The sequence below is a fragment of the Fringilla coelebs genome (genome assembly GCF_963513975.1).
Source record: "Fringilla coelebs genome assembly, chromosome: 17".
NCBI classification, from domain to species: domain Eukaryota; kingdom Metazoa; phylum Chordata; class Aves; order Passeriformes; family Fringillidae; genus Fringilla; species Fringilla coelebs.
The window spans coordinates 7,552,895-7,580,795 of NC_140043.1; the positions used below are offsets into that span (position 1 = coordinate 7,552,895).

Here is a 27,901-nt window from a genome sequence, read left to right on the forward strand (position 1 = left end):
CAAAAATAAGAAATTAGTAGTAACTGTCAGATTTTTAAATTACATCTGCAATAGCAAGTGCGCTGCTTCAAGTCTGTCATTCTGCTGCATAAGTGAATAATGCCAACAGACATACAAAATGGAAATTATAAATGTGAAGGGGAATATCTGCCTTGAGCAGTGATTCCCAAATTATGGCCTGCACAGACAAGTTAGTATCTCACAGTCAATGGAGCCCAGTTAAATGAGACCTCCTCCAGCTGCTGGAAGACAGATTGAGTATCCATGCTGGTTTGTTCCTCTGTGGTCACACAGCAGATCATGTCTGACAAAGTACAGTTTGTCGTGTCTGTTCCTAGAATTGTCGTTTCAGTGTTGGTTAGTTTTGGTGTCAAAAGGAGGGTGTTCTCATGCTTTGGTGTGGAGCCGTATCTAACCACTGCAGCACTGGGTGCCGCATTGCAAAATCTCATTGTACAAATATATAATACTCTCTCCTTTCCTTCCATGGGCTCATGGCTGAGCATGTCTGGTCATCTGGTCAAGTACAGTTTGTGTTATCAGTTTCAGCACTAGCTGTGGTCAGATGAGAGGTGCAAAGGCTGCTGCATTTCAACACAGAATGTGCAGAGTGACCTGACATGGGATGCACTGGCAACAAAGAGGAAAAACAAGTCCCTACAAAGGTAATTTACAACTCTGCTGTTTTAGTTGGCAAAATGTGTGCATTTACTGAACCAGACAACACAGCCCAAATACCACAGCACCAAGCCTGTTCCTCTGATCAAATGTTTATACACATACAGCTCAAACATGAACTATGTTTTACAGTACTGCTTAGAAGACCCAGCCATGGGTAGAAAGTTTTTTTTCTGTAGTTCTTTTTAGTTCTTTCTGGTAAAAGCAGGCTGGATCAAATAGCTTCTATTCATGTGAGCTATGCCATTGTTTTTAAAAATCAAGTTGATGTGGTGCCTTGGAATCATAGGTCTTGGCATAAACTACAACAGAACAGCTCCAGGGTGCTTGTACTGATTCAGTTGTTCAAGTCTTCTCTTAGCTGTAGCCTGGTTTGTACACCAGGAGCTGCTCTGAACACACCTGTGTGCCCAGCTGGCTGCTGCTGCTGGCTGGGATTTCTGTAACGCCTGGAGATGATTCTGGAGCTGTGGGAAACCTGTCACTGGTCATTCTCCATGGCTTCCCAGCTGAGTGGGAATGCTTTCCTCTTCCTCCAAGCATGGCTTTTACTTTGGTTATTTGCAGACAAACTTTTGTTTGTAAAATCTCTTTGCACCCTTCCCATTTGTGTGTATCTCCACGCATGATTTGTCAGGGTGTGTAATTCTTCATAATATAACATGGAGTAAGTATTTTAGGATAGAAAAGCCACTCACCTGGGTCAGTACTCTCCTTGAGTACTGTGTGCAGTTTTGGGCACCACAATGTAAAAAATACATTAAGCTATTAGAAAGCATCCAAAGGAGAGCCACGAGGATGGGGAAGGGTCTGGAGGGGAAGCCATAGGAGGGGTGGAAAATACTGTCAGGTACATGGCAAAATTTTTGGGGTCATCCCGATGGTCCCTTCCAACCGAGGTTATTCTAAGATTCTATTAGTGCTGAGCGCGGGGAAGGCTCAGTGAAGAGGTATCCCTGGGAAACACCTTCGTGCTCCGTTCTGCTGCTTTCATGCCTTCTCTGGTGGCAGAGGGTGTGTGGAAGGAGAGCACCAGTGGCTGCGCTGGGTAGAAGGCGGCGCGGCCGCCCGGTCCCGCCCGTCTCTCTCGCCGCGGGCACCGGGAGCTCCGCCCCGCATTCCAGGCATTGTTTGCGGCCCCGCCCCCGCCCGGGCCCGCCCCGCCCGGGCCCGCCCCCGCGCGTCCCTTAAAGGGGCCGGCACCGCTCTCAGCCCCGGCCCCGCCCCGCCCGCCCCTCCCGGCCGGGCAGCGCCGCCATGGCGCTGGAAGTGGAGCCATCCGCGGCTCCCCTCAGCTCCTTCCTGAGGGACTTCCCGGCGCCGCTGGGCCCGGGGGAGCCGCTGCCGTGGAGCTCCGCGGGGAGCGGCGCCCTGAGCAGGGCCGAGGTGCCGGGCACGCTGGCCGAGCGAGCGAGGAGCCTCCTGGGCAGCAGGTGAGGGGACGGTGGGGCGGGTGGGGGCTCCGGCCGGGGCTCCGGCCGGGCTGCCCCGGGGGCGCCGCTGGCGGCCGCTGTGAGGGAGCGGGGCGGCCCCGGCACCGCGGCCGCAGCAGGTGCAGGCGCGGGAGGCGCTTCCTCCTGACGCGGGGCCCGCCGGGGGCGGGGGAGAGCCCTCAGCGTCTCCAGGGAATTTTAGGTTTGGAGATTTATTTGTTATTATTCCCCCTTCTAAATTACTTTTGGTGACTGTTAATAGCATACTTCTGTTGAGGCCATAGGCCTTCGGCCCTGTGCCTTCACAGTATTGTTTGTGTGTGCTTTTCAAAAATATTCCTCTCCCACTCTCGGTGCGGAGTCAGTTACAAGTCCGCAGTTAGCGCGGTGGGGCGATTTCGGTGCTGGAGTGGCAGCAGCGTGAGCTCGGGTCCCTCAGGGCACCCGTGTGGCTCAGCTGGCCGTCTGGGAGGGAGGCAGTCCGTGAGGTGCCTCGCAGGGCTGCCGGGGTAAGGAGCGAGTCAGCTCCAGGGGTGTTCAGCTCCCCAGCCCTCCCGGGTGGGACGTGCTTGTGTGGGTTTCTCAAGCTGATGTTTTCTTAAAACTTCAGGAGTGCAGTCGCACCACTGCTGGAACATGCAGCTGCTCATCAGTGATGCTTCTGTCATTCCCTGACTGCATCCTAATAACACTCATCCTGAACAGTTTAGATTTCCTCTTTAATGCTGCTAAGCATTTAGGTATGACTTACTTCTTTTGGTAAGTTAGTGCTTCATCAAGAGCAGGTTATCTCGCACCAATTCCACTCTCCTAATGCACTTTGGCAGGAGGGCCTGTGCACTCCAGCTGTTACAAAGTTCCTACCACAATTTACTTCACTAACCTGCTTTTAGGAGTCCAAAATAGTGTTTGTGAATGCTCTAAAAGAGCATGAGTGGTAATCAGTGCTGTGGTGCTGGAGTGTGGAGGAGACTGGTTCTGGTTTGGTATGTGCTGAATGTTACCTGGTTACTAGATAATAAACATGGTTTGAATTAATTGCCTTTTAAACTATCATCCACTGAGTTTATGAACACCAAATAGATTTTTGTTGTTGTTGAAAGCATATATGTGATTTTTAGATATTTAAATTGTCCTGGAAATTTGCCTTAAAAATCAAGTTATTCCTGCATATTACAGAGATTATTATGGGCATAATATCACTCATACCTTAAATGGTATGCCTAAATCTGAAGATGAAAAATGCATACCAAAGATACAATTTCTTAGTCTGTAGTTTAAAAAGGCCCAGATAATCATTGCATTTTTCAGTTGTGCTTTCAGTAAATTGCTTTTGAACAAAACACAGCTGTGTTTTGTTCCACAGTGAGGTTGCAAATTCATCACGTGCATTGAATCTTTGAACTCTGTGGAGCAAGAGTGGTTCTGGGTGAATGCTTTAAAGAACAAGGTAATGCCAATCTTGAGCAAATACTTATCACATGGCACCCACTCTGCCACGTGGGCCAGGCTGGTGCTCTCTGCAGTTGATTTAGAGAGGAAAGTATGAGGCTATAGAGTTGTGGGATGTGTTACTCAAACTGCAGTGCTTTAAAAATCAGTATTTCTGAGCTGCATATCTGCTGACATTCTGTTGTTGTCTGTTGGGCACAGTAACAAGTGGAAGCAGAAGAGGAATGATGGTTTTGCAATGCTTTCACCTCATCTGTCACTCCTGGTGTTTACACAGAGAGGAGCCTGCCAGTGTCAGAAGCTTCATTTTTCACATACCTGCCCTGCAGCCAATTCTGGCTCCACAGCTCTCTTGTGGAGCTGCCCAAGTCCTGAGCTGGAAATTTAGGAGAAATAAATTTAAAAAAAAAAAAAAAGGAAGGGAAAGAGAGCTGAAGTAAGTAAAGCAGAATTGAAGAATTGAAGTGCAGCATTCTACTTATTAATTCTTCTTTTCACAAAATGTCTGTGAAAAACAGAAGTAGATAAGTTTTTTTATGAATTTTCATGGCTGGCTGCAGGCAGCTCTGTGTTTGGGTGTAATGTAGTGTACCTGAAGTGTCAAATGTAGGGATTCCCTAACAATTAAACTCAGGTTTGGGCTCCTAAAACAAAGAGAAACCTCATTTTGCAGTTGCAAAAAGGCTGCATTTTCCTGTTGGGTAGGCTAAGTTCTTGCATGTGGACAAGAAGACTGATACAGCCCAAGGCCAAGACAGGAATCTTGTGTTTTGAAATTGCAGGCCTTCTTCTTGTAATCCCTGTAATTAGGAACTAAAACTGAAGTCTCTGATTGTGTGAGAAATTGCCAACATTACATTTTTCCCCCATGTTTGCTACTGTGGATCAATTCAAAATACATCTTTGAAGGCTAAATAAACTTTTCTGTTGATGTGAATCCTCAATAAAATAGATGAGGGAGTAGTAAGGAAATTAGAGAAAGAAAAATGTTAAAGATTTTAAGAAATGGAAGAGTAAGGGTGAGGACTGACATTAGAAGACACTTAAGTGTTTGTATAAAAGTTGAAGATTTAGAAGGGGGGCAAGATCAGTGACTGTGCAGGAGGTCACTGCAGTTGGGATCCAGCAACCTGCAGGCTGTCACAGCAGCATCCCAAACACATGGAGGGCAGCTCCGTGAAAAACACCAATCTCTGTTTCCTGAGTGGGAGATTTCTCTCACACTCCAGCATCACAGAATGTATTTTACATAGTGATTAGTACTGATGAAGGATTTCTATGTAGATCAAAGTGTTACTGGGAAGCAAGTTTGACATTCAGTTCTGCTGTTCATTTCTGTGTTGTCAGGTACTTCATTCACATGTGCTCAGGTGTTTGGGTCATGCCCAGAAGGGCCCAAGCCAATCAAGGTCCATAGCCAATAAAGGCCCAGCAATATCCTTGGCTCACGAGACAACATATGGGGATGTTTAGCTTATTCTTCCAGTTGCTTGGAGGCACAAACCTTTGTGCCTTTGCAATGAGGAGCATTGTTCCTCCTCTATTGAGAAGGATTTCTGTTGAGAAGAGAATGGGCCTAGAAACAACTTTGGGTCCAGCAAGGAGTTTCTGAATGCTGTTGCTCCTCCAAGGCTGCATGCATCTTTTTACATGGAAGCAGCTGGATATGTCAGGCTAATCTCTGAATGGCCTAATCTAAAATGAATTATTTTAAAAATTTCTGCAAATGCAGCTACCATAGTGAAACACCAGTTAAAACAGCAAACTATTTTGCTCTCTGGCAGGCCTTGCCCCTAAATCACTAATCTGGTAAAGCTTTGCAGATATTTCTACTTTGAATAGTTCATTTAAGTCTATGGAACTGCCTGCTGCTAACTGCAGCTGAACACATGCATAACATTTTGAAGAATCAGAACAGGCTTAAGTAATCTTGTTTTGCAGAAGTTCAATTAACATACATTTTTGGGTAATAGCTGTGTTCTGATAGTCTGTGAAAATAGGTGAATGTGAATGAAGTGACCATTAGTTACTTCCCAAGCTTTAGAAATTAAACTGAAATATTCCTGATTGCAACAGAACATGAGATGAAGTGAGACCCCCAAATATAGAAATTTCATCTTCCCCTTGATAGGAGCTGAAACTTGTATGGCCATCCTGTGACATATCCAAAGAACAATGTGAAATTACTGCAGCCTTCCTGTTGGAGGACATTTACTACAATAACAGTTGAGAGGCTTGGGCTTCCTGTTCTGCCCCCTCCCAAGCGATCTGCTGTTACCTCGGCATCCTGTTGTGCATCTTTGTGCTTTACATTGTAGTGCTCACACCAAGGTGTGGCCCTGGTATCTTTATTTCCAGTTTTCCCTTCTTGTAGAGTAGTTAATTCAGCGATTCTGATGTTTTGATGCTTAGTGTGATTTTAGTATGAGGAGGGGGAAGAGAAAATCTTATCTTGCCTCTAATTTCCCAATCTCAAAACACTATTTAGTCTCTTCCTCTGTGAAAACTACTTTCTACTGTGACCTCTGCTTTTAATAAATTCCCTAAAACTTACTTCCTTATTCCTAATTTGAACAATTTGATGTAATGCACTGGTACCTCTCCTTGCTTGAGAGCATGTTTGCATATTTTGCTCTCATGACCTGTGTGAAACAACCTTTCTGTTGTTGTTTGAGGATAAATACTCAATTTTGAAACAACATGTTTAGGGTTTAATTGAAAAGTGGCTTTTGTGGAATTAAGCCTCTCCTGTTCTGCTGTGGGGTTTTTCTTCCTGCTGAGAATAAAATGAAAGTAGCAGGTGACTCTTCACTGCACATTTTGTATAAAAACTGTTCAGTAATGACTGAAGGGCCTGAACAGATGGATTCTGGATTCTAAAGCTGCTGCTTCTGGTAGTTTCATAAGAAAAGCTGGAAAAAAACCTGCTTCATGTAACCATAAGAGATGGAAATTCTGTGTGTGGCATTGTTTATGTATTTGTTTTGATTCCCTCTTGTTCATCTCCTTTAATGATCTGATGTCATTAGCACAAGAAACAACTTCCTGTGCATTGTAGAATGTCAGATGTTCTCTCCTTAATGGATATAAATTTGTACTTTTCTGGCTACCGTCACCCTGGGAACTTTAGGTACTGCTCTAATAAATGCTAATGCTTAAAGCTGCTTGAGTGGAAACATTCTGTAGTTGATTATATGAATAAAAAGCAAGAGGAAAATAAAAGCATCAGACTGGGGAGAAAATACTGAATACAAGCAGCTTTTGTTTATGAGGAAACTTGTGACCTGCTATTATTTTGGCAGTGTGAGAGGATCTTTCACTTGCTGGAGAGAACTGCTGGCATTTGCAGATCTGCACTAAACCCGCTGCTGATAGAGCTGCAACATGCTAGAAACACACCCCGAGCCTGCAGTGCCAGAGCTGAGCTCTGTGTGATCTTCTGTTCCAGAGCCCATGGAGCAAATAAGGGCACCTCTTCCCTCAGATGTAAGGCAGCTGCAGCTGACTTATGCTAGAGCTTGTGCTTTCAGATCTAGCACTTGTTCTCCCCAACATGTGTGTATGCACAGTCTGAAAGGAAAAGAGGATTACACGCTGGTGCTCTGGCCCGCAAGTATCACTGCGGCCTTGTTGCCATGACTTTGGTAATAATGTCTAGAAACAAAATTAATAACTTTTTTTTTTAATCTGAAAGGTAAGTAATCAATACTTGGCCAAGACAGTTGGTAATCTCTTGTGCTTTATTTTATACAAACAGATTTTTTGACTGTACTGTGGGAGAATGTGTGTATTTGGAGTGGGGGGAACATGAATTCTTATGCTTGCAAAATAGGTGCGTAAAAATGCAGAAGGCTTTGTGTAAACATAGAGTGTTTGGCATATCCCAGAGAGGCTGTGTACCACTCTCCAAGGTGACACAGAGCTCATTTCTCTGCTCTCAGTGTTGAGGAGCATCTTTTTGGGGTCTGCCATCTGCTGCACAACTCTGACTCCTCAAAGCCGCTATAAGCTGGGCATGGAGCACTGCAGGAAGTCTGTCAGCTGTTTTCAAGCCTTCACAAAAAGTGTAGTAGCTGAGGCTCTGGCCAGGGTGTGGTGGCCTGACCTTTGGTGCTCTGGATGCTTCCCTGTTATCCAAAAAACGCTTTGCCAGAAACTTCTGAATGTGCTCTCTTAAACTGGAAGGGAAGAGGTGGGAACATCTTTGAACTGGTGACTTGTTTGCAACGCTTGCTGCAAGTGTACTGGGGGTTTAATGACCCAAATAAAAAATGAGTGAGAAGTTATCTTTATGTGTTTCTGCTTCCCAAAAGAACATGTATGTATTTTGGTGTTTTTCTTTCTGAAGACTGGTACTAAAAGGGTCAGTAACAGTCTTTTGATTGACCTGACATATGTGATTACAGTATGGCTGTGGTGGTGTGACAGCTGGTCTTTTGAAATGAAAAAAAAAATAGATAACTAAATTGTATTGCAGAAGAGAAACAAGGTGAACAAGAGAAGTAAGTTCTGTTCTGTAATTTATGCCAAATCTAAAGTATGCAAAACATCATAATTGCATTCTACTTCTGTGTGTAACTTTATTTTGGCCCGGAGGTATGTGTATCAACAGGAGCTTTGCACAGCTCCACTTAGCAGTACTGTGTATGTCCAGTAGTCCAGAATCTTTTGAGGAGGAGGGTGGCATATAAATTTAAGTGTCATCTTTATTAGCATAAGTATTGCTTTACTCTTTAACTTACCTCTTTTACCTGTACTCAGGTTTTGAAACAAGTTTTGTGTTTTGCTGTGAGTAGCTGGAGGAGATGAGCTCCATGCTCCAGTCACTGTTGATCTGACTTCAGCTGCTGGTGAAGCTATGATGCCTTGTCTGCACTGTTACGACATGCTTTAATTCTTTTAAAATATTTTTATTGTGGTCAGAACACACCCTTTATGTTAGCAAAGAAATAGCCTGCAGCAAAGAAATTCAAGGTCTGTTTACTACTAGCCTGTGTGTGCTGGGGCTGAGTGTTTAGTGTTGCGTGTCAGAGAAATGAGGCTAACGTGTTTCTTCTAAGATTCCCCTAAAGTAGCATCCTGTGCATGTAACACACCCCACCAGCTTTCCTCTTCTTCCCAATACAGTTGGTTTCCCACTTAAGAAACAGCTACAGTGTTCCTTCTGATTCATGGAGATTAAATTATGCTTGGGTCAGCTCATCACCAGGGTGTCTTGGGCCTCTTTGAAAGGAAGGTTTTAACAATAAGTGACATTCTTCTTTGCTTACAGGAAAGGTTTGAAGTCTGCAATGGTAATTGCAGTGGTTTACTTTTGCATTGGTTGCCATAGGTACTGTGGCTGTTTCCAGATACTCTCCAGCCAAGTGAGACCTTGTAGCTCTCAACTAAAGCAGCAGTTCTTGCTCCTTTTTAATGACACATTTTGTTAACTCTTGAAGTCTCTGATTTAGAATGTGAACTTAGAACTGGTAAATGTTGAACCTAAATGAAAGATGCCATTCTTTGGAGCTCCACTTACTTGAGCTCAAGTGAAAACCAGTCTTGTCAAATATGGTAATGCTGTGATGAAGATTTAATAAAGTAATCAAAAATATGTTCTGTTCAGAACTGAGTTTGAACTAAATAGGTTTGGTATTTTTTAGACTTCTATCTTTTTTCTGTGTGTCAGAATCAATTATTTGATGTTGCTGTCTGCATAACAAAATCCCAATAAAAAACCACTTTCTTATAGATTTGCAGAACTATGGAGTGGGAGGAAATACATAGGAAGCAAAGTTGAAAGAAGCATATCAGTACTGAGGAATTACAAAATTTCCTTTTTAGGAACTGGGTGGCAACTGGAAAAAGTTGAAGGATGTGACATAATTTGTAAATTTCCCCTTTGTTATAGGCATCCTGTAAGCAGAGGTTTATACATCACTTGTGCATTATAGCACTTAGTAGATTTCCTTTTGTTTAAGCTGCTTTTTATGGACCCAGTTCAGCAATTCTGGACTCTGGAAAACAGAAATGTACAAAATTTAAAATCAAAGTATTAAGCCCTCTTCTGATGTTGAGCTGTGAACCCAGGATAGATACATTTTTTTTCCTCCAGTATAGCAGAGAAATTCTGAAGATGTCTGGAGCTGTGGCTCTCAGTGTGCAGCTAAATGCATTGCTATTTTCTTAATGGTTCTTGTCTCTATTCTTGGAGTTGAAACGTGCTTTGACTAAAGCTTCTGACTTTCAGCAGTGTCAACAACATATCTGACATTGTTTGTGGGGCTTATATTTTCATAGTTCTTTCTTTTTCTCTTACATGAACAACAACAGGAAGAAGGATTTTGGAGGGCAGGGGTGCCATATCTGTTTTGGATGTATTTCTTGCCTGACCTTTTAAAAGGTTGTCTGTCAGTGTCAGAGCCATTATAAGCAGGCATTGTTAATTTAAATGAGCTAGGAAAGGAACTGACTCCCCTAAACATATCAGCCTTAAAAAAGAAATAAAAAGCCACATTCTGTTTTCCCTTGATGTGACATGACTGCAGCTAGCACTGAAAGGGCTGCAAACACGTTGCCATCTATTTGAAGTACCGAAATAACTCATTAAATTGGGCCGTCACTGCCACAGAATGCGTGGCATAAAGCAGGCCTGTGTTGGAGCCTGCTGACTGACACAATGCTTTCTGTTTGCTGCCACAGGAGGTACTCATACATGGCTGTGAGGATGTGACAAGGCCCCTCTTTCAGGAGCACAATGGCAAAATGCATTTCAGCTTGTTGTCTGGGATCTAAAACCCCGCGGCCTTCCCCTCCCTGCCCTTCTGTACACACAAACCACTCATCGCTGAGCAACATCACAGACCAAATGCTTCCACCATTTCATACTCCCCAGCAAACCAGTTTCATGTAGAACTTTCTAAATGTTTCCTGGGAAAACAAAGTCTTGTCCTTGACTTGCACCTTAGCGTGGTATTTGCTTTGGTTGGGTAATTCAACGCCTTGTGGGAATCAAACACTCCATGAACAATGGATAAAGCGGCTTTTTATGGATGTTGATGCTTATTCTTCATTGTGCTCATAGAAAATGGCTGGAACCTGTTTTGTATGTATACTGTAGTTGTCGGTGCTTGCCATGAGACTGTAGTGAGTGTAGGAGTTATTTTATAGTAGCCTCCTTTTGGAGTTGGATGGGACTTATTTGTTTACATATTCAAAGACATTATAGCAAGTGTGTGCTTCTCATAAATCATGTGGCTTGAGTAAAGCATTGAGTGAGCAGGAGATGGCGAGCAGACTGTGTAGCATTATTGTGTTCTAGATGCCTACCTAAAAGTTTTGTCCAAATAACAACACGTGGAACATCTTCTCATCCTAGTCTCCAGTCTCAACTCTTTGCCTGGGTGGTTTCTTTGGAAAACTTCCAGTCAGAATTAACTGAATGATAAGGGCTGTAGGTTAGCATTAAGCGTGACTTTTCTTGTGAAGGGAAGGAGAGTTCCAAGTAACTTTTTTAGAGATTTGCATTTACCACAATGCTGAGATCTTGATGCTGTCTGTGGTGAGATTGTTGACTGCAAGCAAGAAGTGCTGTGTAGTGAGTAGAAACAAAATGTGTGTGTTCAGAGGCTGGAATTGAAGGTAGCAGTTCCCATCTGAGAGCTCAAGAGAAAGAGGTACCATCTGTGACTGGAGTGTGAGGCAACAGTTTGAAAATATGATTCATACGCTTCTTCCTCTTTACATTCCTGAGAAAGCAGTTGTCTAACTGAGGATCTTACTAAAGATTTGTGTGAATAAATATTGAACATATGGTTTGCTCTACTAGTTTACTAATGAAGTTTGTATTATTGTGTGTAATGGTTTCTGAGGTCACCAGCCATACACCACAAGGTTGTAGCTCAGTTTAAACTAATGGAGTCTGTTTTGCTTTCCCTTCCTTTTCTTACCAGCAGAGATGTTTCACCACTTCTTGCAGCATCATTGATCCATGCTGCAGTTGATGAAGTTCTCCAAAAAGACTTGACTGAATTTAAGCTGCAAAATGTGGAAACAGAGGGAGAAGGAGATGAGGAAAGGTTCACCTGTAAGTATATTTTCCTTCTGTCTGTGGTTTTCCCAGAGGCTGTCTTCCAGAAGACTTTAGGTTTTGAAATGTTTCCCAGATTTATTTGGTTAGGCTGCCTGGCAAGCAGCAGTGAATGGAACTTCATTTACTTTTGCTGTATACCTGTGGGATGAAAGGAAGCTGTCCTGGTTTTGTGGGCAACAGGCAAACACAGTGTCTGGAGCCTTGACTGATCCTGTGCATTGGCTTTCTGAAAGGGAAGAGTGTGTCCTTTTCCCTTTGGCAGAGTGACCTTATTATTTCCATGTTTTGACATTGACATCACCACAGTTGTTGAACAGCCAGACCAACACCTTCAATTCATCTATATTAACCATCTTGCTTTTGTCTTGGCAACCAGACTCTGGCTCCTCTACATCTTAACCATCCTGAAACTCCTGATCTTTCTCTTGACAAGTTGCTCAATAGTTTGTATCAATGACTTCTGTTCTTCCCACTCTCCCCTATAAAAGTGAGATACTGAGGGAAGAAGAGCTTTGCATTTTTTCTACCTGATGCCTGCATTTTTTCCTGAGTGAACTGGAGAGAGAACAGACCTTGGTGACTGAGTATTGGGTTTGTGCCTTGTGTAACAGATGGTCCTACTGCATTTACGTACTGAAGTGTTTAACGTTAGACTTCACCAAACCTTGAGTCCCAGTGCCAAGAATTTAAACGGAGCAGGATGCAGGCAGAGTAGAAGATAAAAATGGAGAAGAGATGTCTTAGGCAAACCAGTCTGTTCTGTAAGAGGAAATACTCACCCTTCCATTTCCCTGGGATAAATTGAAAGGCAGTTCAGTGTGTCCCGAACAGAGCAGTGCAGTGGCCAGGATATGACACTTCCCAGAAGCCTCTTTCAGCATTCATGTCCAAGTCTGAAACAGCAGGAGGGGGAACTCAGTTAATTAAGCCATGCTGCACCCTGATTATGTCATCCCTTGCCCTAATGCTTGTGGCCTTCACTCACTGCAGCTAACCTGGCCTGCAGCAGGATTCTGCCTTGAGGGAGAGCTGGCAAATATGAATGTGGTGTGACCAGGTCACTGCAGCCTCTACAGGAAAGTCAGAAGCAGCATATTGTAACTCACCTAGGATAATTATGTAGGTTTGCACAAAGCAATTGGAAACTGTTACCAGAGCACCCTGCAGACACTCTGCTGCAGCCTCTTCATTGACTCCCATGTAATTATCTTTGAGGTGAACTGTAGCAGTAATACAGGACATGAACTGCTATACATTTGTGAGCCTAGGACTGTAATCTGTACTTCTGTGTCTAATGTAAATCTTGGGCCCACAAACCAAAATGAACCCTATCTGAATAGTAAAGAAAAAATGTTTTGAAACAAGAAGTAATGAAGAACTTGATAGGATGTGGACATTTTCTTGGCTACAAGCGTCTGATGTCTCTGGTTATTATATGTTGGGGACGTTTGCAGAATATTCAGGCTGCTGTTTTGCTCTGAAGGCCATAAAGATAGGACTGGAGTCTACTTTTAAGATAGTGCAGGCAAAGTTGGAAAATCCTTGGATGAGTTTCGTATTCAACTAGTTCACATTCTCTCTCACTATTCCTTGTGGATGAATGCCCTAGAGCCCTCCCTGTTCTGATAGTTGAAACCTTCTTTAATTTCAATTTTACATATTCCTGCCTATTTTGTTTCTTCCTTCTTGTCATCATTGCCATTTAGATCAAATCTCTACTGACCATTCATTCCCCTACCAAACAGGATGGAAATTGGCTCATTGTTCAGGGACTTGAGTTGCCCGATCTCAGCAAGGAACAGCTACTTTAAAGATGTTCATTTTTCTGCCCCCTTGGACTGTACTTGTTTTCCCCTATCTTGTAATTGCTATTACATCACTTTAACTGTACAACTAGAAGGAAAGCTGTTCCTCATGCTACAGCACAGTATGGACTCTCTTCCTGCACTGCAGTAATAAATCTGCCAAAAAAAGCATTCTTGGAATGAAAGAGAAGTGATTATATAAAAGCAACGGCGGGGGGGAAATGCGTGCACGTGTGAGTACCACTGTTTGTGGTACACTGCAGAGGCATTTCTGCTGTTAAGATACTAAATTCTTTGTCAGATGTCACAAGCTTAATATTTAAACAGCAATATGTGTCTTCTGGTCAGTATTAGTCTAGACATTTACAAATATGTAAGCTAACAGCTGTAGGCAAGGCTGTCAGAGATGCTGTCCTATTTAGTTATTTTGTGTTTGGTATGATTTAATATCTAAAGGTTTTTATAGCTTGTCCATTAACACCTACATATTAAGCAAATCAAAAGTAATTTTGGTTAGTATGTAGTGGCTGCTCATCAAAGATGTGTGTTTAAATTTAAGCTTTCAATTCTCCAGGCCCAGAGATGCATCTGAAGCTGGCCAGCTACTGTTGCTGAAGAAAAAAAAAAAAGCTTGAGAACCAGGAGTTATAAAAAGGAATTCTGAGGAAGCTTTAATACTAGCAGTGTTAGCAGGAGTCAGGATAAAATAGATTTAGGAAAGATAGTTCATGCACTGTCTTTAGAGTATACAGTAGTGACCAGCAAATTATTTTTGCTCTATAAATGTTCTTTTCAGTGTGTCTGGAAGTTAGTTGGTTTAGCATTGGGGCAGGTTTCCTATTCAAAGAACAAAACTTTAAATTGTTACCTGTTTGGAGGGATACTGTGTTGCAGAGCTAAACACAATGCCAAGCACCAAGCCATTCATTCTGATGAACAAGTTTGGATTAATTGATCTTTGGGATCTGTCCAGAAAAGGATTTGAGTATCTGGCTGGAGCTTTTCACGCTATGCCCAATGGGTGTTTACAGTTCTGCTCTGTAATGACAAAGCTGGAGAGTAGCGGAAGTGTTCTTTCCCTGCAGCTCCTAAAACCATGAGTATTTAAAAAGATAAAGATAACAGCTTAAAATTCTAATCTGTTCAGCTCAACTATGAGTTGAGCTATTGACCTCAGCAAACATTTTCAGACTTCCTTGTTTTTTCAGTGGAAGTGGTTCAGTAGGACATAACCTGACCCAAAGCCAGGCCAGTGCTTTTTCAGCCCTTGTGTTCAAGACAGCAACAATCTCATCTTAAAAGATTTTCTGCCCACTTGATGATTCCCTTTTACTTTTCAGTATGTATGAACTCCTACTGCTTTATCTTACTGATTTTACTTACATAATAATATTTATGTCTAATATAGTAGACTGATTTTTTGGGGGTCTTTGTAATGTAATCACCTGCTTGATAAACCTCTATTTTCAAAAAGAAGCTGCTATTTTCCTTAATGTTACACTGTTTTCCATTGCAACTTTCTCTCCACATTATTCTCAGGACCTCATTTTAATTCTTGCAGAGCCTGTAAAGGCAGGGTGCTAGATGTGTATGTAGCTGTAGGGAAAGAAACTTGAGGGAAAGACAGGCCAAAAGATGGAATAGTGTAGGAAGGTGGGACAGAGCACTCACTGTTTTGCCTCTGTGCTGTCAGTGCTGGATGGGGAGTCGCTGCAGCGCTGCTTTTTTAACAAGCTGCGGGACGTGTGCTCCGAGTGGCAGAAGCAGCTGCCACCGCTGAGGCCCCTGGCGCGCTTCCTGCTGGTGTCCATCCACGCCATCCGCAACGCGCGGCGCAAGATGGAGGATCGCCACGTCCTGCTCCCCGAGTTCAATCAGCTCTTCGGTCTCTCAGTAAGTCTGGACACAATGGGGGAGCTGGCTGGGCAGGTTTGCAGCATTGCTGTAAGCACAGGGCCCCGGTGATGGATGATCTGTGAATTTGTTGCCATAAGTTATTTGTCATGTCTGCATTGGAGCAAGGACTCTGTGACTCAGATTGCTGGGGGCCAGCTACTGCCCTGATAAAGAAGTGATGCAGGGAGGATCTTGTGACTTTGGGATTCATGTCATAAGTTATGTTATGGGAAGATGGGAAGTTCACCTAGTGTTATGTTGCTGGAGTTACAATGTTCTTTTGACTGACACAACTTATATATGGATTGAGAGCAGCCCTGAGGAGCAGGACTTGGGGGTGTTTGTTGATGAGAAGCTCTATGTGACCCAGCAATGTGTGCCTGCAGCCCAGAAAGCCAAATATGTCCTGGGCTGCATCAAAAGCAGGGAAGGCAGCAGGCTGAGGGAGGGGAACCTGCCCCTCCACCCTGCTCTGGTGAGACCCCACCTGTCCAGCTCTGGGACTCACTACACAAAAATGACAAGGATCTGCTGGAGCAAGTCCAAAGGAGGCCACAAAGATAATGAGAGGGCTGGAGCACCTCTGCTGTGAAGACAGGCTGAGAGCTGAGGTTGTTCAGACTGGAGAAGAGAAAACTCTGGGGACACCTTATAGCAACTTCTAGTGCTTAAAGGGGCTACAAGAGAGGGGCTTGGAGCAACCTGGTCTAGTAGATGTCCCTTCCCTTTGCAGAGGGGCTGGAATTAGATGGTCTGCGAGGTCCTTCCAACCCAAACCATTCTATGGTATGGAAAATAGCAGTTGTACAAGTGCAGTTCATGAAACTGCTGAGGACTATGTAAGCAGCAGTCTGCTGCTTCAGTGCCAGGTTATTCTTAGGGACATGAAGTGACTAACAGCAAACAAAGAAAAGTAATTGGCCTGCAAAGTACCCATTTTATCCATTTTGTACATGTGTAAATGGACTTAAATTGTCATTTGTATGGATGAAAGCCCAGAATAAAGAATTTGCTTGTTGGTAGCAGTCTGAGCTATTTTGGTTTTGACCATGAATGTCTTCCCCTCTCTCCCTCCCTGCAAAAGGATGATGTTGATCGTGCTTACTTTGCGGTGTTCGATGGCCATGGTGGAGTGGATGCTGCCAATTACTCAGCAACCCACTTACACGTAAACGTTGGGTTACATGAAGAGATTGTTAAGAATCCAGCTGAAGCCTTGAAATGCTCTTTCCAGAAGACAGATGAAATGTTTCTTTTCAAAGCCAAAAGAGAGGTGAGTGGGTAGAGATTAATTCCATTTTATTTAAATGACACTGAGAACTGTTGGACAATGTGGTATTATCCAGAAAATTCTGACACTACAGTTTATTTGAATCACTGGCTTCTTTATGAAATTATGCTACATGTAAAGATTTTGTTTGATCAAATTATTTCTTTTTTTGAGGAAAACCAGTGCTTGAGAGTTCAAGATGAGTAATTGAAAAGAAGCACTAAAGTGATTTAAATGATTCTGACATATCAATTACTTGAGAGAATACTGGTGCCTCCTTGTCTAAACCAGGCAGCCTCTAGATGTTCTGCTGTCTTACCTCTTACCTGGAAAGGAGATTTCTTTCTTCCTGGTAATATGGTTGCTATCTTCCTCTTTCTTGTCCCACCATTAGTGTCACTGGTGATTGTAAGTGAAAAATGTGTTCTGTGATTTGAATCAGACTCCTCAATTCATTAAACTTATAGATTAAACTTTGAATTTAGTTGATCCGACGAACATTCTTTCTTCAAAACTACATTACACTGTTTGAGAACTCTTATTATAACACTGCTGTGGAAGTACTCATTGTCAATACCTTTATTTCTGCCAATGAGGTACGAAAGAGGGATCAGCATTTCATAAGGTCTGACTCTCACTAATCTTTTCAGGGAATTTAGGAGAGTTATATGTTTTTCCTTTGTTGACATTCTCATTTAAATACCCAAGGATAAGGAGATCTGTGTGGAGCAAGGTATCTGTAGTTGCTAGGGTGGAGAATGTGGAAGGGATTGTAGAGATGTGTTTGTTTGTGATGTGAAATGTTCATTCTAGTGAAATTCAGATCCTTTTGCTTTTCTGCATGTCTGTTTTAAACAACTGAGCTCTTAGTCTCCTAGATCAGTTTTGGAATGAATAGCAAGGGAAGGAAGAACATAAGAGACAGTATTTATCATCTGCATATTAGAAAATACTTTTATAAATAGTTTATTTCATATCTCTCTACTATCTTGTACCCTTTTTTCAAGTACCTGCATTTGGATTAGCAGGTCTAATCTGCTGCATTTAGTGTGATCAAACTGAAGTTTTCAATATTGCCATATATCCTAGTAGGGCTTGTTGAATATTCACCTGACACGCCTGTGTTCCTTCTGTAGAAGCTGCGGAGTGGCACAACAGGTGTGTCTGCATTGATTGTGGGGAACAAACTGCACATAGCATGGCTGGGGGACTCTCAGGTGATGCTGGTGCAGCAAGGGAAAGCTGTGACATTAATGGAACCTCACAAACCAGAGAGAGAAGTAAGTCTGACTTGTTTTTTCCTCTTAAGTGTGTGATGTCAGATTCTCTCCTGAAACCTTTTGGAGTTAAGCCTTTTTAAGTGTTTGGTGCTTTACATAATTACATATACTGGATGTTAGGATGCATGGAATTAACAATTTCTTGTTTTGCATCCACTCCTGTGTCTTGACAAGGTGATCCCTACACCTTACCTGCTTGGAAGTACTAATGAATGGTACTGATAGTTCCTGACTTCAGTTCCTGCTCAGACTATTCAAAATTTGCAGTAATTAAAGACTTTCACAGGCTTTTTGTGTGTGAATTAAAATCTGCCTATTACAGAATATTTTAGTAATTTGAGATTAATAGCTTCCATATTAGCATGATGGAAATCTTTCGTTATATGCAGTACTGTCATTGAAAAGCTAATGCTAATCTATTTGCCTAACTAGCTTAAAGTGTGTTGCATTTCCTATCTATTTTCATAGCCAGATATTTTATTCCATGGAATTGGAGGGGGTCTTTGCAAGTTTAGCTGGCATTGCATGACCCTTTGCCTTCACTGCATGAATATTTGTAACAACTGAGTAGTTACAGGGTACCAATGCAAAGACAATTGTTACTTAGCTTAGTTATCGTGTATTTCATTCTGAACATTTATATATTCACCCAACTCTGTATGGAATGGGAAGAAGTGGCAGGAAAATTTACTCATCCATATGAGAAAGCATATGATGATACAGAAACTTGAGCATTCTGCTTTTTTGTGGACAAGCCATAGCAGCAATGGAAAGTAATGGCTTGTTTCCAGTAATCCTCTCTGCCTGTTTCTGTGCTAGATTCTGATATGTGTGTTTGCTATATTCATTGTAGAAATACAGAAGCTGGAGCAGCAAACAAAATGTATTCCACTGTTTTTCAGGATGAGAGAGCAAGGATTGAGACTCTGGGTGGCTGTGTAACCTACATGGACTGCTGGCGGGTTAATGGTACCTTGGCTGTTTCCAGAGCAATTGGTGAGATAAACCATCAGAATCAGTAAACTTTGGATTAAATTTGATTGAAACACACCACCTGAGACTGTGTTTACTGTAAATGGTGTCTTGTTCAGCATCAAACAAATAAACTACTTACTGTCTTTCCCATAAGGCAAGGACTTACATGGCTTGCAGCTACATCAGCTTATTGGTTTTATCATGAGAATAAAATGTTGTTTTATTTTACATACTAGCCATGATAGTCCTATTTTTTTTCCTACTACTAAGATCTTGCTTCCTATAAATGCCTAAAGTACTGCAATGTTTTACAGTAGTTTAACAAATATGCAGCATTTAATTTGTAAAAGTGGAGGAAGCAATAAATGTTTCTCTAGCCTTTTTACTTGCTTGAATGTCTGAATTGTGAGGGGGTCTTGTCCACTTTATTATGAATGTATCTTTCTCCTGACTGTGGATTTCTCTGCTTAAGTCAAATCACTGCATTGTCCTTTAATATCCAGCAATTTAGGGCATTTTTATTGTAGTATTCTCACAATCTTATTAAACAAGCTTACTTTGCTAATTGCCAATTAGGGCAGAAAGAGAAAAAACCCTGAGCAATACAGTAGATAAATGTAATGTATGAGTGGGAGCAGATTAGTATGGAATTTGTATAATGCTGTTTGGATCAGTAGCAACCCATGTTTGGTCAGTATAACCATACAAAACTGATAACCTAAACATAATGAGCAGATTCTTAGGGCATTGTGATGTATATCTGGATAGCTGAGAAAAATTTTCTTTTAATGGCATTCTGAAGGCTAATGGCATTCAGGAAGCACCTCTGCAAAATGAAGGCCTGACTATCTCCTTGCACAAATATATTTCTGAGAGAAAAAACTTAGGAATAAATTCCTTATTTTGCCTGCAAAATTAGGGGGGTTTCTAAGGAGTTACTTTAATTTTTACTTTCTAAGGAGTTACTTTTAATTTTTAAGTTAAAGTAACTCCTTAGAAACCCACCAGATTTAGGTAGGTTCCAAGCATCCTTAAAGAAACAAAAGTCTTCTGTGCTTATTCCATGGCTTTTGACTACTCTCATTCTGCAGCAGCTACCTCTGGAACGTGATCTGGCCATCCTTGAGGATGGTAAAAGCAATTGGTGGGTAAAGAAGTACCTGTTTCCATCTGAAGTAATCAAGCCTTTGCTTTGTATGTTTGTCTCAGGTGACATCTGCCAGAAGCCCTATGTCTCTGGTGATGCAGATGGAGATTCCTTTGAGCTGACTGGCTCAGAAGATTACCTGCTCCTTGCCTGTGATGGATTCTTTGATGCCATCAAGCCCCATGAGGTTGTAGACTTGGTCCTGGATCATTTGATGCAGACCAAAGGAGTGGGGCTCAAAGCAGCAGAGAGACTGGTGGCTGCTGCCAAGGAGAATGGATCCAGTGACAACATCACTGTTCTGGTGGTCTTCTTGAGAGATCCTCAGGATATCCTGGCAGACTGTCTCAGAGACTCTAAGAGCCCTAGGGCTGATGATGATGCTCAGAGCTCACCCTTTAACTTCCTCAGCTGTGAGGCAGCAGCCGCACAGTGACAGAATCTCTTTAGTCCAGAAGGTTCAAGTAAGTTCATGTAAGGAACTGCTTTCCATTGAAGAAGCCTCTAATACAGTGGGCAAAATGTATCAGGAAAAAAGACAAATGGACAAACGTGGAACAGGAAGGCAAGATCCCTTTTACTGAGTTCCCACTTGTCTTTCCCTTCTCCCTTTTTTCCCCCATCCCCTCAAAAAACACTGAGCGGACGTGGAGATTTGTACAGCTATCTCACCTCTGGGAGCAGACACTGAAGTGTGTCCCAGGGCTGTTGGTCATATCCCTCTGTCCTGGAAGGGTAAGAAACCATAATAGGTATAAGCTAATGGATGAGAATATGCATTTCATGAATTCTGAGTGAAAATTTGAATTAGTGCTTTAAAAGAGCACTGTATGTTGTACTTAACTGTGATGTTACTTTGGAAGTTGGAGGGGAGAAGCTGTCCCCACTGCAGAAAAGCTTCTTCCTGTGTGTGTTCTGTAGGAACAGACTTGGGGTGCAGGGACTGGGTGACACCAGTGTGCTGTGTAAGGTGCTTTTGGTTTGTACCAAAGATAGTACAAGAATGATGTGGCCTCTTTATTCAAACATAAACACTTAACATTTGTGTGTATGGAGAGGAGAAAATAAAACTGGATGCTCCAGAAAAGCAGGAAAGCTAGCTAGAAATATCCCAGGGAAAATGACAGAAAATCAACTGCTTTCTGGGATGCTCTGGTTTATAAACTGGAATCTGATATTTAACTGCACTGAATAATTTCTCCCTAACAAACATGCTTATTGGCTATTTGGCAACCTGAAAAGACCCCTCTTGTGGTATTTGAGAGAGATCTTTACAATTTGTGTGCTCAAGCAGGTAAATGTCCTCTTCCTGCCTCTATTTTGTGTACTATAGCAAAGGAGGAATTTATTTTTCTTGTAAATGTTTATTTGTTAATTTTCTGAACTTTACATTTGAGGAATGTTTTGCAGTGTTACTTTATTTTGTTGTGGTTTTTATTTAAACTGGAATTTTCAAGCGGCTCTGTCTTTATTATCTGGTGAAAAAAAACTGACTACCCTCAAGTGCCTTAAATATTTCACCCAAGGATTTCTGGCTGCCTATCATAGTCTGGTGAGCCAGTTCTACATTTTTTAATGTGACTTTTTGTTTTCATTGATGCACTTAAATGTTTCAGTTTGTGAATTATTTTAGTGGTAACTAGGTTTCAAGAAAACATCTTTCATTGTTGCCAAATCTTGTGGTTTGTAGTAAAAGCTTCACTGTGACTGACTCCCTGCCCTGTGCAGAATGCTCTAGAGGTTTAATCATAAAGTAACAATCTGAGTAATATTTTCATTTAAAAAGTGACTTCTGGCCTTCACAAAAAATTTAGTAACACAAACTCGAAACAGTTTAGTAACAATTTTTTTTCCTAATGGAAGGTTAATTTGGCCACACTTTGTGAATGTTTTGGGTCAAAATAACTTTCTAAGAACTGTGAAGCTCAGAGGATGTAAGAAGTGTAATGAATGTGTGAGGGTGTTTGCACAACTGCTCTATTCATGACGTGCTAGAGCCTGTGGTTATGTTTTGTCTTGCCTGGCTAGCAGGACTCAACAAGATCTGAAGGCTCAATGGTAAATTTGTTATTAATTTCAGTGTCCAAACAAGAAGTGCTTTGCATCTGGCAGCAAGATTGTATGCCACATTTAGAAGCACGTCATTGCAATATGTCAGTCCTGTTGATTAAAATCTGGTGAGCATTAATGTTGTTTGGGGAGGAAGCTGAGGTAGAAGAGCTGAATGGCTCAGAGGAGGAACAGAGCAGCACTGTCTGTGTCCCCAGTCTCTGGATCCTTTGCTGATGTGGGATGGTGCAGTGACCCCAAGGCTTTTGCTGGAATTACTGAGGATGAGTTTTTAATGTAGGAACTCCTCAGTGACCTCCTCTCTCACTACACAGCAGCTCAGACAGGAACTGCCTTGTTTTGACACAGGGGCTTTTCTGCTGAGAAGGTTGTAAGCAGTTTTCCACCCTACATTTTGGTGTCTTAAAATGTATGGGGAAGGATTTCCATTATGGCAGCCTGGTGGGGTGGGCATCAGTGTTTGTAGTGAACCTTCTTCAGTTAAGGAAGTCCTCAGGCTTATTCAGTAATCTCCTTGGATTTATCAACTCCTCTGTCTTTGATTTCTAGCCAGATATTCAATTCCATGCTAAATCCTGATGACCACTAGTGCCTCTTGGTGTCTTAGAAATAGTTCTATTATTAATATAGTAAGAATCATGCAGAATTGATTGCTATCTGAGGGTTCTCAGGAGAGGGAAAATTATTGTATTTATGAAGGAAGGTGTGAAATATAGGTAAGTTCATGATATTGGTTTAGTTTCTGAAATTTGCCAGATTTCCTCAAAGGTGAGAGGGATTGAACAAGCCAAACTCTTTGTAATGGTTATTTTTTTCAACATTTTCTGGGCAGATTTGCATTACAGGGGGAAGAAAGTCCTAAGTCTCTTGATGGATGCTTGCAGCTATGTGAGAATATAATTTTTTCAAATTTTATAATTTCTGTTTTATGAGAGCTAAGTGAAGTGGGCCTTTAGAAAGCTGTCTGTGGCAATCATAAAATCTAATTCTCAAGAAATGCTCTAGGGAAGAAATTCTGCATTCTTAGAAGCTGTTCCCTTACATTTGCATTCATTCTGACTGACATAGTGCTTCATTTCTTTGAGATGCAAATGACTAGGAGCAGTCTTTGAGAAATCAGAGAGATTACAGCATGGATTAAGAGTATTTCTCTCATTTTCAGATACTTCTTACTAGCTTTAAAAAGTCTGGTCAGGTCAACAGAAATTGTAATGGGTCAAAAAAGGCAGTTTGCATCCCATAGCTAGAATAAGTAATTCCTGATGTGTCATCTACAGCAAAATCCCAACTAAGGTTTGGGGGAAAGCTGTAGAAATTAGCTGAAGGATTCAAGACAAATGTTCAATAATTTTCATGTCTTACTAGACTACCAATTAATGTCTGCTGAGTGCATTTTAGCACTCAGTAGAAGAAAAATTGCTCTTTAGAGAAGCCTGAAATTTTAAAACAGAGCACACTTAAATTCTTTTGTTGTTTGGCTGGAAACTGACTTCAGTTCTTCTGTTTAGTGGGTATCCAACATCTCTTTTGCTTATAGGTAATTCATGCTTCTCCCTTCCCTTCTTTTCCCCATCCTCTCCTTCCAAGCCACACACCTAAAACAGTGAATATTCTGGGTCCGATGGAGACAAGATGAACAATTTTACAAATAACATTTGTTTGGGGGGTTCATTTTGGCTTTTTTTTTCTTTCTGAGAATACGGATTATAGAAGCGCAGGAAAATTCTTAGAACAGAGAGAGATTAAGTAAAATCCACCCTCTGAGTGATGGAGGAGTGAAAGAGAGAGACAGGAATGCATTTAAGTATTATTAATGCCTATTTTAAAAAGGAAGTGGGCTGGAAAATAGAGCTACAAATGTCAGTTCTTTAGAGCGAAATACCAGTGCTTGAAAGAATTAGAAACACACCCATTGAAAAGGCAGAGCTCAGCTGTGGTAACTCTTGTCTTCAAACAGCCAAAGAAGGAATAGCACTAAAGTGTCCAAGGTGACCCCTCAGCACTACCATGACAGCTAATGCTCCTAAATGGATTTTTCCAAACATCCTCCTGTGCTCAGAGGGAGCACCCAGCCTCTGCAGTTCCTGGTCACTGTGCAAGTGCTGCTGTGAGTAAACCTGGAGTGTGTTAATGAGTGGAGGGGATGGTGAGCCCTGCAGGATGAGTAATTGGGCACTGAGTGGTTACAGCAGTGCTGGCAGCTGAGTAGTGTTAATCACAGTGATGACTTTAATAGCATTTAATACACACTTATCTCAATTCAAAGTCAGATGTGATACTGCTCTTTCAAAAAGCATTTCCAGTGCCATTAACCTTCTGTCATGAGGAGCCACTAAAATTTCCACTTTTTGGTAGGATGTTGGGAAAAGTACTTCTCTTGTTTTCTGAATTCTGGAGATAAGTTGGCTGTCTACACTGGAAAACTTGTGTTCAGTTGATTGGTTAAATGAGTTATTTGGGGTTGAAGCTTCCCTTCCAGGCAAAAAACAAAAACAAAAACCAAAACAAAAAAACCAAACACCTAAAAACTAACCTAAAAAAGGTGTTTCCAAAACAAGTGGCTAAGAACTTTTGTAATTGGTATATGTAAATGGCATTGCAAAAAAAGTACCCAGCAAATATCCTCAATCTATAAAGGACATAGACAGTAAAGTCTAAGTTAATATTTCAGCTCTACTCTTAGTGCAAATTTGACTCTGTTGATTAAACTATTTGTGTTCTTGTGGATGCAGGTACTGGATGTGCAGCAGCACCAGCCATTGTCTGTTTCTAGTCTTACAGTACTGGAGTATCAAGCAAACACTTTAGGGAGAAGGTGGGGGGATGTTAGCCACAACAGAGCAGATTGCAGATGATTCATGTATAATTTAGCTCTGGTTAAGCCTGATTTAAATTTCCCTGCTTAGTTCTATTACTGTCCCTTTTGCAATTGGGCCTGTGCCTTCAGACAGATTCCTACTAGGAAAAAATGGTTTATTCCCCCTTTTTGGGGAGCAAACCCTTCTGATGAACAAAATGCAACTCAGGAAGGTTAGGGAAAGGAGAAAAATGAGCTTTCAAATGAATGTGAAACTACCCAATCTAAATGAAGTTATGTACTCTTCCTAAACACAAATTTATAGCATTTGAGTAGTACTGGAAACCAGGGGGGTTTCTGCCTAGCTCATCAAAACCTTTCAAACAGCATCAAAACCAAGAGGCTGGTCCTCTCTGCATTGCTAAATTGAGCCACTCAACCAGCCAGCCCTGTGGAGTATTTGTTTTGTAGCATTGACAGCTCTTAAGAGCTAAGCCAGACACTTTCTGCATGTGTTTTGGTTGGATTTTATTTAATTTAAAGTTATTTTTATTTATATAAGTCATGTCAGCTGAGAAGTAAACAAAGGGAGACTTGAAGGAGTGACTGCACTTCTGAACATGTATCTGTCGTAGACACTTGTTAAAGTAATGCCTTAAAATGAGCTGGTAGGATCTTGTGACAGATAACCTTATCTCTGCATGGAACAGGAAACCAACATCTTCCAGAGAATCACATAAACCGTTATTTTGGTGTGACCCATCAGACCTGAACACTCTTCAGTGTCCCTGGTTTAATGCATGTTCCAAGCTGCACACGCTGCTGCTCATGCACACAAAAATAAACAAGGGACAGCTGTGCTGGCCACATAGAAAATTTAGCAAGATGCAGCTTTTGTTAAGCAGGAGAGGACTGAATCAATAGGAAAAGAAATGTTTTCAAGCTTCTTGGAATGCAAACAATGGAATAAAAAAAAAGGCAGCCTAGAAGAGTTGGCAGTGGACTGTCAGCTGAAAACCGCTGTTTCAAGCAAATGAATTTGGCTGTGTTGTAATGTCTGTTTTATTTTGATAACAAACTCCTCTCAGTCAGAGTTTTATGTCTTATTATGTGCCTTTTAGTTGAAGAGACAAGATACATTCAGTTCCTTAGAAAGTTAAATATATCTGGGCTTTGTGACATGCTGGATCCTGATTATTGAGTTTTCTCTCAACTATTAAGCCTGATTACTAATTTCCAGGAGATATTAATATATAAAATACTGAAATTATTACTGATTAAATGGTTTTGGATTTCCATGCACAGGAATGTCATTGGTCCTTCCTGATCAAGTGGATCACTCCTTAAAGTTATTTATCCCTTTCAAGGCCATACATTAGGCAGGTAAAAGGTTTGTTGCTTTGGCAAATGGAGCTGGAATGTGTGACCTTCCTGCCAGGAGCTATTTATCCTTTTATCAAAGCAATGATGCTTCTTTTTGGATGTCCAAGGATAAAGAGATAATAGCTAAGAAACCAGGGTGAAACCATTGTAAAAAGGCATTTGGCTGAATATTGCATGATTATTGCTGCTTTCTTTGTCTGTTTTTCCCACTTTTATTTTTCTTTAGTGTATTTAATAATAGCAAGATTTTTTTAATTTGGGGTCAAGACTTTATACTGACAAAAAAAAAAAAAAAAAAGGCCAGTATAAAGTTTTTAACTTTAAATTCCTTTAATTTAATAACTTTAATGACTTTTAAATTCCTCTTCTGAAAGTCAGCTCTGTTCTGTGTCCTCCCTATTTTGCTCCAAATTTTCTTTTTCTCTATCTTTTATGTACTTTTACATTGCCACCCTCTCCCCCCTCAAAATGCTGCTTTTTAGGTTATAAAATCTGTTGGCTGTTAAGTCAGTTTAGTTGCCACTGTGTAATTTTCACTTCGTCTGTGTCCATAGTGAATTTGGTCCGATCTTTGGAGGCCTGCAACACCAAGAGTGTAAAAAGAACCATGTCAGCTAGGAAGATAAGAGACTACAATAACTGTTGCCTTGGCATGGACCAGTATTGGATATGTAAGAAGAAAATCCTGATATTTGTATTTTACTTCATAGGAATATTAAGCTTATTTCAGGTAACAATAGCTCTCACCCTGATTACAGGACTTCAGAAATGTTCTTGTCTCCGTCTTTCCTTATTCCTGCAGATTGTTTGTTTTCAAACATTTGCACTGTTGAGAGTGGGGGGAAAAGCTTTCTGCCTTCCTTGCCCTCCCCAGCTCTCTGTCCCAGCCCAGCTGGCTGAGCAGGCAGGGTGGCAGCAGCAGCACAGCCCGAGGCTCAGCGACCTCTCAGCCAGTGCCGTTCTTCAGTGTCTGCCCCGTACTGTAACGCCAGTGCTTGAGGAGTGGTAAGTGAGACCTCTGTAACTACTCCTGCTGACTTAAAAATATATCTTCTTATCAGTATTAAAACAGTACAAGAGCAGAGCTGTTGCTTTAGGCACATTTCTTGCCACTGTGTTGGCTGATGAACCTTGAATGGAAGTAAGAGGGCCAGTGACTTTGAAATAGGAGCTGTTAGCCAAGTTTTGTAGAATCATAGTCCTTATTTATTTTATATGCTAATCTGCACTTGTGACCCTGAGCAGAAAAGCTGCAGTACAGCAGGTTTTATAAGCTGTGGCTTAACCAGTTATCTAGTCCCTTAAAACTCTTATTTAAGCTGACTGGTTTTATGCACAAGTTGAAAACCTGTTGTCATTGATCATAAATGCTATGCATATTGTACATTCATTTACATGGATTGTTCTAATAGTGCTTGTGTGTATTATGCTACATTGCCATATTTTTTATATATGTATGTATTGCATGAGGTTTAATTGTTGGGAATTTTTTGTACTGTCACTTTTGTATTCACACAGTGCCTCATGTATCTATTTGCATATTGCAAGAAGTTGTTTCAAAACAGTGATTGGAAACAGGTGGGGATAAGAACTTGCCACTGTAGGATCTGATGGTTCTGAAGTATTAATAAAGTATAGTGA

At 41.5% G+C, this 27,901-nt stretch overlaps 1 protein-coding gene across 6 annotated transcripts; it reads left to right on the plus strand.

Annotated features, from left to right (window-relative positions):
• Nucleotides 1-1,929: 1,929 nt before the first annotated feature.
• PPM1F (protein phosphatase, Mg2+/Mn2+ dependent 1F) lies at nt 1,930-27,901 on the plus strand. 6 transcript variants are annotated; one of them, XR_014616592.1, is made up of 8 exons: nt 1,930-2,111; nt 11,498-11,631; nt 15,136-15,335; nt 16,423-16,611; nt 17,745-17,888; nt 18,791-18,884; nt 20,073-24,187; nt 26,815-27,901. XR_014616592.1 is itself a non-coding variant. In XM_084217395.1 (8 exons), the coding sequence occupies exons 1-7, from the start codon at nt 1,936-1,938 to the stop codon at nt 20,444-20,446; spliced, it is 1,311 nt and encodes a 436-aa protein (XP_084073521.1). In that variant the 5' UTR covers nt 1,930-1,935; the 3' UTR covers nt 20,447-20,474; nt 26,815-27,901. The 6 variants fall into 6 exon arrangements, 3 of the variants coding, with proteins under 3 accessions (XP_084073521.1, XP_084073520.1, XP_084073522.1); XR_014616593.1 differs by having other exon boundaries at nt 20,073-20,745; nt 24,038-27,901; XR_014616594.1 differs by having other exon boundaries at nt 20,073-20,745.

Bases quoted from the DNA above. Each gene is read 5' to 3' on its own strand.
- PPM1F (XM_084217394.1), top strand. From the start codon at position 1,936: ATGGCGCTGGAAGTGGAGCCATCCGCGGCTCCCCTCAGCTCCTTCCTG. The intron at 16,612-17,744 runs GTGAGTGGGTAG...TTCCTTCTGTAG, and splicing joins TTTTCAAAGCCAAAAGAGAG to AAGCTGCGGAGTGGCACAAC. The intron at 18,885-20,072 runs GTGAGATAAACC...TGTTTGTCTCAG, and splicing joins GGCTGTTTCCAGAGCAATTG to GTGACATCTGCCAGAAGCCC.